This window comes from Chiloscyllium plagiosum, unplaced genomic scaffold, assembly GCF_037043375.1.
Source record: "Chiloscyllium plagiosum isolate Xiang-an unplaced genomic scaffold, Cpla_swu_hap1 HiC_scaffold_10, whole genome shotgun sequence".
In the NCBI taxonomy this organism is placed as follows: Eukaryota; Metazoa; Chordata; class Chondrichthyes; order Orectolobiformes; family Hemiscylliidae; genus Chiloscyllium; species Chiloscyllium plagiosum.
This window is the reverse complement of record NW_028270148.1, coordinates 114,148,163-114,162,975: the sequence shown is the minus strand read 5'-3', so window position 1 is coordinate 114,162,975 and position 14,813 is coordinate 114,148,163. Positions and strand designations below refer to the sequence as shown.

The 14,813-nt window shown below is 42.1% G+C and overlaps 2 protein-coding genes across 2 annotated transcripts in view; one reads left to right on the top strand and one right to left on the bottom strand.

Annotated features, from left to right (window-relative positions):
* LOC122553113 (calcineurin subunit B type 1) overlaps positions 1 to 9,087 on the bottom strand; it is a 70,640-nt gene extending 61,553 nt beyond the window's left edge. The window contains exon 1 of the mRNA XM_043696664.2: positions 8,710 to 9,087. Within this exon, the coding sequence (XP_043552599.1) occupies positions 8,710 to 8,712 (3 nt within the window). The 5' untranslated portion in view covers positions 8,713 to 9,087. The remainder of the gene's footprint in view (positions 1 to 8,709) is intronic.
* A 420-nt stretch (positions 9,088 to 9,507) lies between these two features.
* plek (pleckstrin) overlaps positions 9,508 to 14,813 on the top strand; it is a 144,010-nt gene continuing 138,704 nt past the window's right edge. Inside the window, exon 1 of the mRNA XM_087991680.1 lies at positions 9,508 to 10,018. Within this exon, the coding sequence (XP_087847806.1) occupies positions 9,887 to 10,018 (132 nt within the window). The 5' untranslated portion in view covers positions 9,508 to 9,886. The remainder of the gene's footprint in view (positions 10,019 to 14,813) is intronic.

Sequence of the window (14,813 nt, the reverse complement as noted above, 5' to 3'; positions counted from 1 at the left end):
TGAACTTGAAAGACCCTATACGAACAACAAGCAAAACTAATGTCATTTACAAAATATCATCCAAGGACTGTAACAAACACTACATTGGACAAACAGGCAGAAAACTAGCCACCAGGATACATGAACATCACCTAGCCACAAAATGACATGACCCTCTCTCACTAATATCATTATGTACAGATGAGGAAAGACACCACTTCGACTGGGACAATACATCCACCTTAGGACAAGCCAAACAGAGACACGCACGAGAATTCCTAGAACCATGGCATTCCAAAAAGAACTTTGTCAACAAACAAACAATGACTTGGACCTGATTCACCACCGAGAAAAAGAACAGGAAATGACATCACCAACCCAAAGAAACCCAAGCATATAAATAGAAAGCAGGAATCGTCAGCAATGGTTTGCCCGGAGGCTCACTGAAGATGTTACCTAGTATGGTGACAAAACGTCTGAACATGAACCTTCCAGCTTAGCTAGCAAACCTACATCCAGAACCTCAACCTGAACTACACATCTTCTCAAAACTAGCTGACACCATATCCTTCCTTTCAAGTTGTGAATTAATGAGGGCTTTGTTTTGGCAAGGGTTAGGAGCAAACAACTTGAATTTGAACTAGCTATATGAATTGTTAGATGTTAACAGTATGAGCCCTGGAAAGATAATCATCTCATTATTTTATGATGGTAGCAGAAATTTCTTGTCAACAGTATAAATATATTAACATTACATCTAGCTGAAGTGATGCCAACAACAAACAGCAACGATAAAATTGCCATTTACTGAATTCCAGTGGATGTGCATTGACACAGGAACGAAAGTTTAAATTTTGCCTCCCTGAACTTTATAAAACAACCAATGGTACAAGTGATAAGATTTTTGTCCTTCTGAATGAAGGCTGCATGTAAAGTTACTATTTTGCTGCAGATATATGGATATGTTGTGAAGATCATTTCTTTATTTTGTGGGGGAAAGAAAAGAGGGTTTTGACAAAACGAACGTGGTCAGCAAGAAAAGCACAATTGTTCCATTGCAAAATAACTACTAACCTCGTATGCAATAACTGACGTATACTCTTCATTAAGTGCCAATTATGTGGCAGAATGGAAGGGACAGTGCAAGAGTGTAGAGAGAAGTAGAGGGAAAGACACTGACTGCAGATAAAACTCTAAAAATTGATGAAAAATACTATGTTAAACATGTTTAACGCTATCACTGCAAAAGAAAGGTTCAGTTACAAAACAGTGAAGGATGCCCACATATCTGCAAAAGTTTGAATGAAAAGCAAAGTAATGCAGATTTATTCACTGAAATTTAGTCACTAAACTTAATTATGTCAAGCTACTGACTGAGTGCCAAAAAGGTTTTCAGATTTCAAGGGGAAAACCTTAATGGTCTGCTTAACATCAGTTTTAGATGTTTTGACACTGTTATCCAAAGAATAAAATACCTTCAGTTGCTTATGTTTCCAGCCCCCAAGACAGCAGGCCCTGCACATGAATATCAATGTTTAAACTTAACTAATCTTTCTTAAAAAAATTGTGAAGAGAATTGAACAATCTGGGTTCCCAACTTACATCCAACTACAGATAAAATTCTCAACATGCACTCAAAAAAGAAAATAAGGGCTCTGCTGTTACCAACAAGAATCTCAAATTTCTTAACTATCTTACTCAACTCAGAATAAAAAGGTGTACTGCCAGAGCATCTCATACCCAAATCATTAGATTCCATTCAACCCATCCACCAAGTACTAACCACTACCTGAAAAGTATTTGCAAGTGATTAAAAAAGAACCAAATTCTTCAAGATAGGAACTAAAATATTTTAATTCAATTGACTGATTGTATGGCTTAATTCAACACCGATGACAAAGAAAGGTCCTAGTGTTAAATTTTGGTTTGTGCTGAGCCATCAGATCTCACCTGGGCAAAAATATAAAGGACCCAGTCCTGGGAAACAAGGACAGAAAATCTGTACACTTTTTGAACATTGCCTGCATTAATCATAGTGCTTCGATCACCGCCAACTGAACGTGCTCTTTGTGCTTTCTATAAATGCAAAGTTTCATTGATATTCCAAAAGCAACCCCACCATTCAACAACCAGCATGAATCTGAAACGAAAATTTTAGCAAGAGCATCTACTGGACAGTTGGCAGCTGCAGAACTATGTCTCAGCACATCAGCAACTGTAGAAGTTCATTTGATGCCTGCTCAATGCCACCCTCAGAAAAACATCAGTATTGTAAACCAACAGATTAGGCTATTATAAACATATTTGTTGACAGTGAAGACTTGCCAACAGAGTTTCCCAATTTTACAACAACCACACTTCAAAGAGCATCTCATTGGCTGCAAAATACAGTAGATAATCTTCACCTTTATTCAAAAGTTAAAAACGTATGGGGTCTCATTTGGAAAGACTGTATTTACTGAAATTCTATAATTCAAAACTGCCACTTGAATGCATTTACACATCTGGTTTTGACAGACAGGTGGCTTACAAATTTGTGTTTAAAAATAAAAATCATTTGGAAGTTATGTTGAAAACTCTTTATCCTCCCATAGTTTTACAAAACGTGCATCTCAATTATTTAAAATCTAGTTTTGCAGATCTAGTGTAAATCAGACTACAGGTGTTTTGTTATTCCATGTAGATAGTCTCTCATGAGAGACTATTTCTGTATGGTTGCCAATCTCTCAATATGGTGTTTAAAGTTTTTAAAAAATAAATTATGTACTCAGTCCCTGCTCAGAACAAAAAAAACTAGAAAAGGATCATATAAACAATGGCTGTATACCAAAAGGGTATGGCTCTGGTTAGCACTGCTGCTGAACAGCACCAGTAACCTGGGTTCAATTCTGCCTCAGGAGTGTGGAGTTTGCACATTCTCCCCATGTCTGTGTGGATTTCCTCCCACAATGCAAATGTGTAGGTCAGGTTAATTGGCCATGCTCAATTGTCCATACTGTTAGGAGCATTAATCAGCGGTAAATATAGGGTGCGGGCATGGGTCTGGGTGGGTTACTCTTCGGAGGGTTGGTGCGGACTTGTTGGGTCAAAGGGCCTGTTTCCATACTTATCTAAGAGACTTCTACTTGTACTGAAAAGCAAACCTAGAGTTCAATTTATTTTAATGAAATTCTACATTTTAAAACCTCTACATCTCAATTGATTTCTTTGCAAACACAAATAAAGATTCAGCAGAAATTCTTATCTATCTATCCTTTAGAGCAAGTAACATTTTGAAACAGCTGGATTCTATTCAAAGAAGCCAAAACCAAAAAGGACTAAAAAGAGGACTGAAAATGCTGGAGACAATTCACTAGTTAGAACCCAGGAAAGAACAAAGTTAAACAAAAGGAAATTCAACTCTTTTCTGGAAATGAATCAATCACTAAATCAACGATGAGTACTTCAAAACATGCATCATAAGCTCCAATTCTAGTTTTACTTTACTACTTATACCACCAAAATTGCCTCCAAGATAATTCCTGAATGTTACCTAATATAGCTTTGTAAACACCACCACCCAACAAGTAATAAATACATTTATTTAAAGGAAAATACAGGAAATATTGTAACGAATGGAAGGAAAAGACATGACAATTTCAACTTTCTCAGAAAGCTGCATTTCCCCAAAACCTGACTATCTACTCAAAAAAAAATGTATGCACTGCTGCCCAATGTCAATCACTTAAAACGTACATGAATTGCTAGATAGTGGGCCAAGCCTAGTCAGAGATACTAGGAAGATTTAGGATAACTGCAAATTAAAACTGTAGCATCTTGTTTCCAATTTTTTAATAAAGTAAATAATTCTTCATACCGAGTTCCAATATTAGCGTTACACAAATCAGCAGGCTTCAGATTCAAGCCTCACAACTTGAGCACACACCAAACGTGACACATCAGTATAGGTAAAAGTCACCATAGCCCAAGTAAGCTTTTTCATTAGACACACAAAATTGGTGATTTATCCTAAGTATCACCAGGCCCCAGGTTAGGGGTGACATAGAAAAGGCAGGACCTCCACTTTGACCTAAGCCAGTATGGGATAGGAACACAGCATTGCAAACCAGGTGCCCAACCAACTGAGCTAACTGACCCCTTCAATATATTGCTGAGGGAATATTGCACTACCAGACTATCAACTTTATTTGATGGGGTGCTAAACAAAAGATCTCACGGAGCCTTTCAAATGGTTGAAGATGATCCTGTGGGTTTGAGGTATAGGGAAGAGGTTGGATAGGCTCGGGTTTGTTTCCCTGAAGTGACTACAAGGCGATCTTGTAGAAGTTTATGAAATCATGAGAAGCTTGGAGAGGGTGAATAGTAAAAGGCTGTTGTGGTTCTGTTCGCCGAGCTGGAAGTTTTTGTTGCAAACGTTTCGTCCCCTGGCTAGGCGACATCATCAGTGCTTGGGAGCCTCCTGCGAAGCGCTTCTTTGATGTTTCCTCCGGTGTTTATAGTGGTCTGTCCCTGCCGCTTCCGGTTGTCAGTTTCAGCTGTCCGCTGTAGTGGTTGGTATATTGGGTCCAGGTCGATGTGTTTGTTGATGGAGTTTGTGGATGAATGCCATGCTTCTAGGAATTCCCTGGCTGTTCTCTGTCTGGCTTGCCCTATGATAGTAGTGTTGTCCGAGTCGAATTCATGTTGCTTGTTGTCTGCGTGTGTGGCTACTAAGGATAGCTGGTCGTGTCGTTTCGTGGCTAGTTGATGTTCATGTATGCGGATTGTTAGCTGTCTTCCTGTTTGTCCTATATAGTGTTTTGTGCAGTCCTTGCATGGTATTTTGTACACTACATTAGTTTTGCTCATGTTGGGTATCGGGTCCTTCGTTCTGGTGAGTTGTTGTCTGAGCGTGGCTGTTGGTTTGTGTGCCGTTATGAGTTCTAGGGGTCGCAGTAGTCTGGCTGTCAGTTCTGAGCTACAAATCTTCGCACAAACTTTGAGTAAAAGGCTTTTACCCAGGGTAGGTGAATCCAAAATTAGAGGACATAGATGAGACACGAAAGATTTTAAAAGGAACCAGAGGGGCAACATTTCACAGTGAGTGGTGCATACATGGACCGAGCTGCCAGAGAAGTAGTGGAGCCAAATACAATTGCAACATTTAAATAGTCACCTGGATGGTTAAATGAATAGGAGTGGTTTAGAGGGATATAGGTTAAATGCTGATAAATGGGACTAGATCAGTTTAGGATACATGGTCGGCATGGATGAGTTGAACTGAAGGATATTTCCATGCTGTATGACTGTATAGTTGCTGCTTAAGGGACCTTGGCATGTGTAGGTTTTCAACATGACAAAGACCACACCAAGTACCCCAATGGCTGCAAGGCATTTTGAGAAATCCTCAAGGCGACAAAAAGCACTACTTAAATGCAAGTCCCAAGACAAATCAGCAGATGCTCAATTAACTAAATTGACCTAAAAGCTACCGGAGAAGGGATTGCAAAATGGTTGCAGAGTTATCCTTTCTCCGGTAATGGGTCTGTCAATTTTATAAATTCCCTACCAAATGCTCTCCAGAGAGTTGTACCGAAAACAATGTATACATCATCCAAAAGTCTATACAATTTTTCAGAATTTCATAATCACATTATTTGCCCACAAAATTGGTAACAAAAACACTTCATTCTACTTTAGTGACTAATTAATCACATATTGCAAACAAAGTCCTGTTCCTAAAGACAGTAGCTATGTGGTAAAGAAGTGGCAAAGAAAGTTTGAGGGAGTGGAAGAGGGAAGTTTGGACGGGTGACAATTGTTTCAGTTAACATTTAAACCAGAATAAATGTCAGCATCCATAACTGGGTATCAGAAACCTTGAAGTTTTCCTCTTCTCTCTACAAGAATCGCAGGGAGTCCCTCTCCCATTGCAACTCCCAGGTCATCTCCTCTGCCCTGACACCTATTGTCTACTTTCTCCCCACCCTCCTCTAGCTTATCTCTCCATGCTTCAGGCTTTCTGCCTTTATTCCTGATGAAGGGCTTTTGCCCGAAACGTCGATTTTGCTGCGCGTCAGATGCTGCCTGAATTGCTGTGCTCTTCCAGCACCACTGATCCAGAATCAGAAATACAGTCTGACAGCACAGCAGCAACAGGACAGAGAAATGGAACTGCGTTTTGTCCATGTACACTGGGAGACCCTGGGTATGTTTGCAAGTGGCGTTGGTAATAGGCTATACACACAAAAGGGAGAGGACGCAATCTAGGTTAGATCCCTGGGGAGACTCCTGTGGCAATGGCATGAGAACAGAGAGCAATTGTCAAAGACGCCAAAGGACACCCTCTAGAAACAAAGGAGAAGCATTGGAGAAAGATGGCATGGCAGGCCATGTCCATGGCTGCAGAAAGATAGAGGTCGAAAGAAAAGGAAAATACACCAGTTCAGCTGCTAATGGAACTGGTTTGGGCCATTTCATTATGTCTTGACATAGTTAAATAATAGTTGTAGAAAATGTAACATGTCTGAAGACTTTTTGCACATGTTTAAAATCAAAAATTGAAAAAACATATTACAAGCATAACCATAATCCCAAAGCACAGTTAATAAATTTGCAGCTCAGTGCAGTCACGAGTCACAGAGAAGGTTCCACGTCCGAAGCCCTCAAGTACGTGATTTCAATTTGGCTATTCAAGGGCTTAAGTCAGCACTTATGGGCTACAGAGGAAAATTAACTACGTGGGCTTAAATTAATATTCACCTGTTTCCTGTATCAAAGGAGTATCTGAACTCTCAGACAAGAGTTATGAGATGATGGTGATTAACTGGTGTAAATTTACTTATCCACAAGAGAAACCTAAACATGTTAAATCATCAGGTGTTCTTAGTTAGGAGAAGTCTTGCAGGATCATTACACTGCATCTCATGGGATCACAGTTGCAAGGAGTGATGGTAGATCCTATTCCCCCAAGCATCAACATAGTGAAACATTTCCCAAGGGAAGCATTGATTTGAATTTCCCACCAGCTATTTTGTTTTTCCAATAGATGTACAAATGTATCATAGCCACATCTCAAATTTCTGAAACAGTTAATTTGATTTACAGTAACTTAAACAGTTGATTGCTTCTGTCAAATAGTCCTCTTGTTTCAAATTAAGAATTATTTGATAGCAATTGTTCATTGTGACAAGTTATACAACTCCTGTGTGGAGTTTCAAACATTTCAAAAACAATGGCATACTACATTTTCAAAAACAGTAAAAGAAATCATATGCCATCACAAATTTTCTATACCAAATAAAGATCAGGGAGATTCCTATGGGGATTTTATTTCAACTTTCTAATAAGAGCCACCCCATCTTATTTCTTAAATTATTCCATTTTGCAATTTGTTTCCAACAATTCAACTTATATTTTAGAAACCAGAGGACTGAACTGTCACCTATTCCCTATAATAAAGTTCAAAACAATCCATGTTGAAAAAATTGTCAGCCAAGTTAAAACTATGCATACAAGATAAAACAGATTAGAAGTCCCAATACCTGAAGCTTTAATACAAAGCTCAATTTTACAATTGCGGCAAACAATTTTGTATAAAGTTCTGAAACTTCTGTTCTCTCCAGAAAGGGTGATTGATCTACTGAACATCTTTAGTATTTTCTATTCAAGATCACCACCATCTGACACATTCCACTTCACTTAGAAGTTATTATAGATAAGTTATCTGATTTCAGTCTTAAGTTATAATATACCTCACTGGACAACAGGTTAGCTACCATTTCAGCTCCACTCTAAAGTCCTACACTAAAACATTTGTCTTTTTGGAGTACTAGCCAATACCTTCCCCTCCATTTTAAACTTAACTTGAACTCAACACTGAGCTAAAAATGTTTTCCACTATCCATAACAAGCATTCAAAATACAAAATGCACAGCTCGAAAGATTCCCCTGACTCAAGGCGACCAAACAAACTCCACCTGGATAGCCCAAACAAAAAGATGATTACTTATTACAACTACCAAGGAAAAAAGTTAGATTTTGCATCTAATGCTCCTGTAATGTTGAGGCAGGTGGAGGGTTCCAAAAAAGGACAACATAGTTTAAAAACCACCCCACTCCCCCCTCCCTCCCCCCGAGTAGCCAGCGAAAAAAAAACACATCAAGTCATCTGAAGTGTGTCAATGTGCAACCTATAAATAAAGGAGGAAAAAGGAAACGGGGTTGGCAAATAAGAGTCAGCTTTGCAAGTAAAAGCAAGAGTGGGACGCAGCCCCGGAGCTGCAGCTCAATGAGGGAAAGGGCGGGGTGTGAAATAAAATAAACGTTTAATGTAATGGTGCCGATCCGAGGGAACGGGTGCCAAGGCCAGGAGGTTGCAGAAGGTAAGAGGGAGGCGCCAGGTTAGGACTGGGGAGAGGTGGCAGGGCCTGGAGGCTCGGCAGGATAAGGGCGGGGGGTTCGAGGCCAGGAGAACCCAGCCACTGCCCGGGGGGGGGGAGAGACAGAGAGGGGGACAGAGAGAAAGGCGAAGGCTGCGCCCAGCTGAGTCCGGGCCCACACTGCGGCGGTGGCACCGTGATGGCCGCCCTCCCGCCCAGGAGCTCAGACAATACACTACATTCACGATCAGCGCCGACACACACACAACACAAATAAAAACAAACCCGCGCGAAGTGATCATAAAAACGCACCCCCCCCCCTCCCCTCACCCTCCATCCAGCACACCCCGAAAAAAAAGGGCACGCTCACCATCCTGGCCGCCGAAGGTGAAGCTTCCAGAGACTTCGATCAACCGCCGTTTTCACCTGGATGTTGTGACTGGATGTTTTTTTTTGACCCAAGCACCGGCGGTTTGAAGGGGGGGAAGGGGGCGGGGGGGGGAAAGGAAGGGGAATGGGAGAGAAGGATGGTGTTCTTTCCCCCCAAAAAAAATTGTTAACGCCCGCTCCTGCTGCAAAACGCCTGATCCGCAGCCGAGTTTTTCCTCTCTTCTCCACCAACCCCCCTCCCAAACCCCAGATTTTTTTTTCCCCTCTCGTTTGTTTTTCGGTGGTGGTGGGGGGAGGGGAAGGGAATTAAAAAGCCCTAAGCCCGAACTGAGCGCACGGTGCCGCCGTCTAAATCCGCAAGGGGAGGGATAGGAGGACAGAGCGGCCGCACATCCGGGTACGCACGCACTCACGTACGTACGTACGTCCCCGTCCGCCAATGTTTCGTGCGTGCCTCCTCCTCCTCCTCCACCACCACCACCACCCACAGCCTCGCCGACCAACGCCGAGCGCGTTCCGTCTCCCGCCCCTCGCCGGCCTACGTAATACGTCATCGCGCACGTGGCCAGGCGGCCTCTGCGTCGTGCTTCACCCCCGCGCGCGCGCCCCCCTGCCCCTGCCCCTCGCCGACCGTCGTCGTCGCGCGCGCGGCCAGGCGGCCTACGTCATGCTTTTCCCCCGCGCGCGCGTCCCCGCTGGCCAAACGTCGTGCGTTACCCCCGCGCCCCCGACGGGCGTGCCACTCCATCCCGTCGGCGACCAAGTGTGAACAGAAGTTGCTGGAAAAACTCCGCATCGATGGAGAGAGAGGAAAAAAAAACTAGAATGAACGTTACCGTTCTGGCGGTTTATTTTCGAAAGTTACAAGTCACGCAGCACCAGATTATAGTCCAACAGGATTAATTGGAAGCGCTAGCTTTCGGAGCGCTGCTCCTCCATCAGGTGGTCATCTCCGAATCATATTTTCGAAAGAATCGTTATGTCGTTCCACTACAACAACAACACTAGCCCCTTTGTCATGGTGGCCTGTTTGTCGATGTGCCTACTGCAGCTCAAGTGGAGTCTCCCTCCCTTTTTCTTACTTTCTGTTTGGGTCATAAGCCATAGGAGCAGAAATTAGGCCATTCAGCCCATCGGGTCTGCTCTGCCATTCAATTATGGCTGATAAATGTCTCAGTCCCATTCTCATTGTAACCCATGATCTCCTTGCAACTCAAGAACCTATCTATCTCTGCCCCTCTTCCAAGAGAACAGGATTGACAACTTGCGTGGGCACGGTGCTTTTAAAGGTAGGAATATTGACTCACGTATTTCCAACCCACCACTGTCCAAACCATTGAAATTCATGTGGCAGGGCAAAGGTGTGCAAAAGCTTGTTTGGAGAGTTTTTTATGGAAAGGAAGAAGTCAAATTTGTACAGTGTCTTTCATTGCCCTATGAGGCATACTAGACACTTTAGAGCCAATGAAGTGCTGCTTTGAAGTAGTCTTTGTCTTCATTGTAAGAAATGAAGCAACCGATTTGCACGCAGACACCTCCCATCAACCACACTGTGACACTAGATCATCTACAACAGCAATAATTTGCAACAAAAGCATAAATTGCTAGGAAAACCCAGCAGGTCTGGCAACACCTATAGACACAAAGCAGAATTAATATTTCAGGTCCAGTGACCTTCAGATCAATAATTTGCAATTGTATAGCAGTCTTAAAGTGACAAAAGGCGTTTCACAGGAGCAGTCATCAAGTAAGCTTTATTCCTGATCCACATAAGGCAAAACTGCAGCAGATGACTGAAAGTTTTGTCAAAGAAGTAGGGTTTTAAGGAGTGTCTCAAAGAAGGAAAGAGTTGGAGAGTTTGAAGGAGGATTAACTCTCCTCTTCTTTGAAACTGTGTTCTGGAATTTTTTATATCCACCTGAGAAACAGAAAGGAAACGTGCCAAATGGCCTCCCACGTGATCATGTAGGAGGAGTGGCATGACGGCTCAGTGGTTAGCACTGCTGCCTTACAGCAACAGGGACCCAGGTTCAATTCCAACCTCAGGTGACTGTCTGTGTGCAGTTTGCATATTTTCCCGTGCCTGCGTGGGTTTCTTCCAGGTGCAACAGTTTCCTCCCATAGTCCAAAGATGTGCAGGTTAGGTGAATTGGCCATGCTAAATTTCCCAAAGTGTTTCGGGATCTGCAGATTAGGTACATTAGTTAGGGGAATGGTCTGGGTGGGTTACTCTTTGGAGGGTCGATGTGGCTGTGTTGAGCTGAAGGGCCTGTTTCCACACTAGGCATTCTAATTCTGTGACAGTGCCATGTTTTAACCATCATGTCTGATAATCTTAACCTATTTCTTCAAGTCGTAGAGCAGTACAGCATGGCAATGGACCCTTCAGTCTGGCCAGATACCCTAAATGAATCCATTTGTCAGCATTTGGCCCATATCCATCTAAATCCTTCCTATTCATATACCCATCTAGATGCTTTTAAAATTGTTGAGGAGAAAGTGAGGTCTGCAGATGCTGGAGATCAGAGCTGGAAATGTGTTGCTGGAAAAGCGCAGCAGGTCAGGCAGCATCCAGGGAACAGGAGAATCGACGTTTCGGGCATAAAATTGTACCAGCCTGCACCGCTTCCTCTAGCAGCTCATTCCATAAACTCAAAGCCCTCTGCGTGAAAAAGTTTGCCCATAGGTTCGTTTTAAATCTCTACCTTAAGCCTATGCCCACTTGTTTTGGACTCCGCTAACTTGGGGAAAAAACCTTGGCTATTCACCCTATCTATGCCTAATGATTGCAGAGTTATCAATGAACTCATGTTTGTGGATGTTGCAAGTCTAACAGTTTCTCACTCTGCACCCACCTCTTCCCTCCACCTACCTACCTATAATTAAGTTACCAACACTCCATGATTGTCCCAGAGTTTTCATCAACAGATCAATCTCCATACCACTGTTGTCTGTGTGAAACCCTGGAGAAAAATATATGACTGAGGATATTAAATTGTATGTGTTTATTTTTCATTTTCTTTGAGTATTTATTGTTTGTGCCAACTATGGCTTATCACTCTTTTGTCACTGAATCATCTGGATTCAAGTCCTAAATCGGGGTGGAGCTCAAAGTGCTGTACTATTGGAGACATTGTCTTTCGGGTTTAAACCAATGTTTAAATGGAGGCATCATCTGCCTGCTTGGGCGAATGTAAAAGATCTTGTGGCACTACCTCGAAGAGCAGTGGAGTTATTTCTAATGTCTGGGCCACATTTGTGCTACATCCTACATGACAAAAATAGGTTAGCACGTTGGTGTTTTTGGGAGCTTTCTGTGTGCAAATTGAATGTGATGTTTCCTACATTATGGCTGTGAATTTATTTGAAAAAGTACTTAATTGGCTGTAACATCACTTTGGGATATCTGACAGTGCTGTGGAAAAGCAATCTTTTTCTCAATAATAAAGTATTGGAGGTTTGGAAACTACAAAAGGCTTTTTGATTGTGTGAAGTGGTTGAAAGTGGCAGGTTATGCAGTCATACCACGATACCCCAGGAATGTATCCACTCGGAGTTGGGAACACTGACCTGTAATCCCCAGCTTGATCTGATTATTTGAAATAATTATGGCTTCTGACTAAACCTGCAAATTGCAACTGACACTCATAATCAGACTGAAAAGTAATTGCAACTTTCTACATTTTGTTTAAAATGAATTCATTGTCTTCATGACTGTTTCTGATTCCTTAATGCTTTTGTTTTGGGAGTAGACAAAGCAATATTGCAGTCTTGGATTCACTTACAAATCAAATAAATCACAAGCAAAAATATCTAATAAAGATGTTAACAGCATGTTATTTATGAGAATATTTTTTCAATATATTTTCCTCGAATTTAATTGTTTCTTTGGGCAAATCATCTGAATTTTTTTTCTTGCCTACACTCAAAATACATAAACTGTTACATACATTACAACACTAAGATCTTTATTAAAACCAAGCAATACTGTTAAGGACTGAAGCATAAACAGAAATTGCTGGAGAAACTCAGCAGGTCTGGCAACATCTGTGGGGTGAAAGCAGAGGTAACATTTTGAGTCTGGTGACTCTTCATCAGAACTGATCACAGCTAAGGAAAAGGGTATTTATGTTGTTACAGAGTATGGAGGAGTGGATAGGTGAAGACAGAGCCCAGATAGAGATACGAAAGGGATAGGCATATAAGAGGACTATTGATAGTAAGGCAGGACAGAAGAGAAGCTGAAAAGGAGACCATTTTTATTGTCTTTTTAAATCACTCATGAGTCATTGCCTAGTATTTATGTCATGTGAATGTTACTTGCCGCTTGTCAGCCCAAGCCTGTATATTGTCCATATTTTGTTGAATTTGAGCATGGACTGTTCTAGTATCTGAGGAGTTGCGAATGGTGCTGAACACCGTGCAATCATCGGCAAATATTCCCACTTCTGACCTTATGATGAAGTTCATTGAAGCATCTGACAATGGTTGAGCCTAGGACACTACCCTGAGAAACTCCTGTAGTGATGTCCTGGAGATGAGATGACTGACCTCCAACAATCACAATTATCTACCAATGTGCCAAGTATTGCTCCAACCAGCGGAGAGTTTGTCCCTGATAACCATTGATTTGTCAGCACTCCTTGATGTCACACTCTGTCGAGTGCAGACTCAATGTCAAGGTCTATCACTCTGAGGGTGCTTAAACAGTACAGATAAAAGACATCTATAAGTGTAGAATCGTGCATCTGAAATCCATGTAAATATGCAGGTTACAAATCCTGTTCACAAGCAATCCAGACCTTTGCTAACTGCTTATGTTCATCTCTGTAAAACAGAAGTAATTGCAGGTGTTGTGAGTTGGGGGACACATGGTTTCATTAATCTTATCAATCTATCTTACAATCTCTTACTATATTTAGATTACATGGCTTGTGCTACATACAGCTGGATAACATCTATTATATCAATGATCTATGTTCAGGCATTTTTATGGCCCTCCTTATCAGAGTCGTTCATGTTCCATTGCATCGAAGACTGTTCAACAATGATGTGAATGCTGACTGCTCACATTATTAAGTTAAAAATCACACAACACCAGGCTATAGTCCAACAGCTTTATTTCGAAGCAGTAGCTTTCGGAGCACTGCTCCTTCATCAGATGGTTCCGAAAACTAGTGCTTCCAAATAAACCTGTTGGACTGATTAATCTTGATGTGTGATTTTTAACTTTGTACTTCCCAGTCCAACACCGACACCTCCAAATCACATTACTAAGGACCTGTTCAGTTTCCAATATACCTCACATTGGTTCACTAGAACCAGGATCAATAGATCCAGCTGCAGCAAGAAGTATTGTCACTGTGGCCATGGTGCAACAAAGATGCAGGGCAATTTAGGAGGAACAAATGCACCAGCAAACAGAACTGCATCATCTTGGGTAGCATGTTGGTTCAGTGGTTAGCACTGCTGCCTCAAAGCTCCTGGGTTCGATTCCAGCCTCAGGCAACTGCCTGTGTTGAGTTTGCACATTCTCCCTGTGTCTGTGTGGGTTTCCTCTGGGTGCTCCAGTTTCCTCCCACAATCCAAAGATGTGCAGGTAAGGTGAATTGCCCATAGTGTTCAGGGATGTGTAGAGATTAGGTGCATTAGTCAGGGGTAAATGTAGAGTAGTAGGGTAGGGGGAATGGGCCTGGGTGATTTATTCTTTGGAGGGTCAGTGTGGACTTGTTGGGCTGAATGGCCTGTTTCCTCACTGTAGGGGTTCTATGATTCTTCTATGATCTGTTGGAGCAGGACTTATGATCTAAAGGGGTGGATGGCCATCCTATCCCAGTGGTTGGGTGACAGCTGCATTAAAGTTTTCTGTAACTGCTTCCAAGGATTCTCAGGGGACCTGTATAGGATCTCCCAATCCTTAGCCCACAAAGGTATCAAGGCTGTTACTGATGCAATTTGTGTGAGATCATTCCACATCATCTCACTTCCCCATGATGAGGTCAGTGCCACAGCCTCGGTAATGTGCTTTGCCAGCATAGCTGGCTTCCCCCAGGTGAAGTGCACTACAGACTCGACATATGTTGC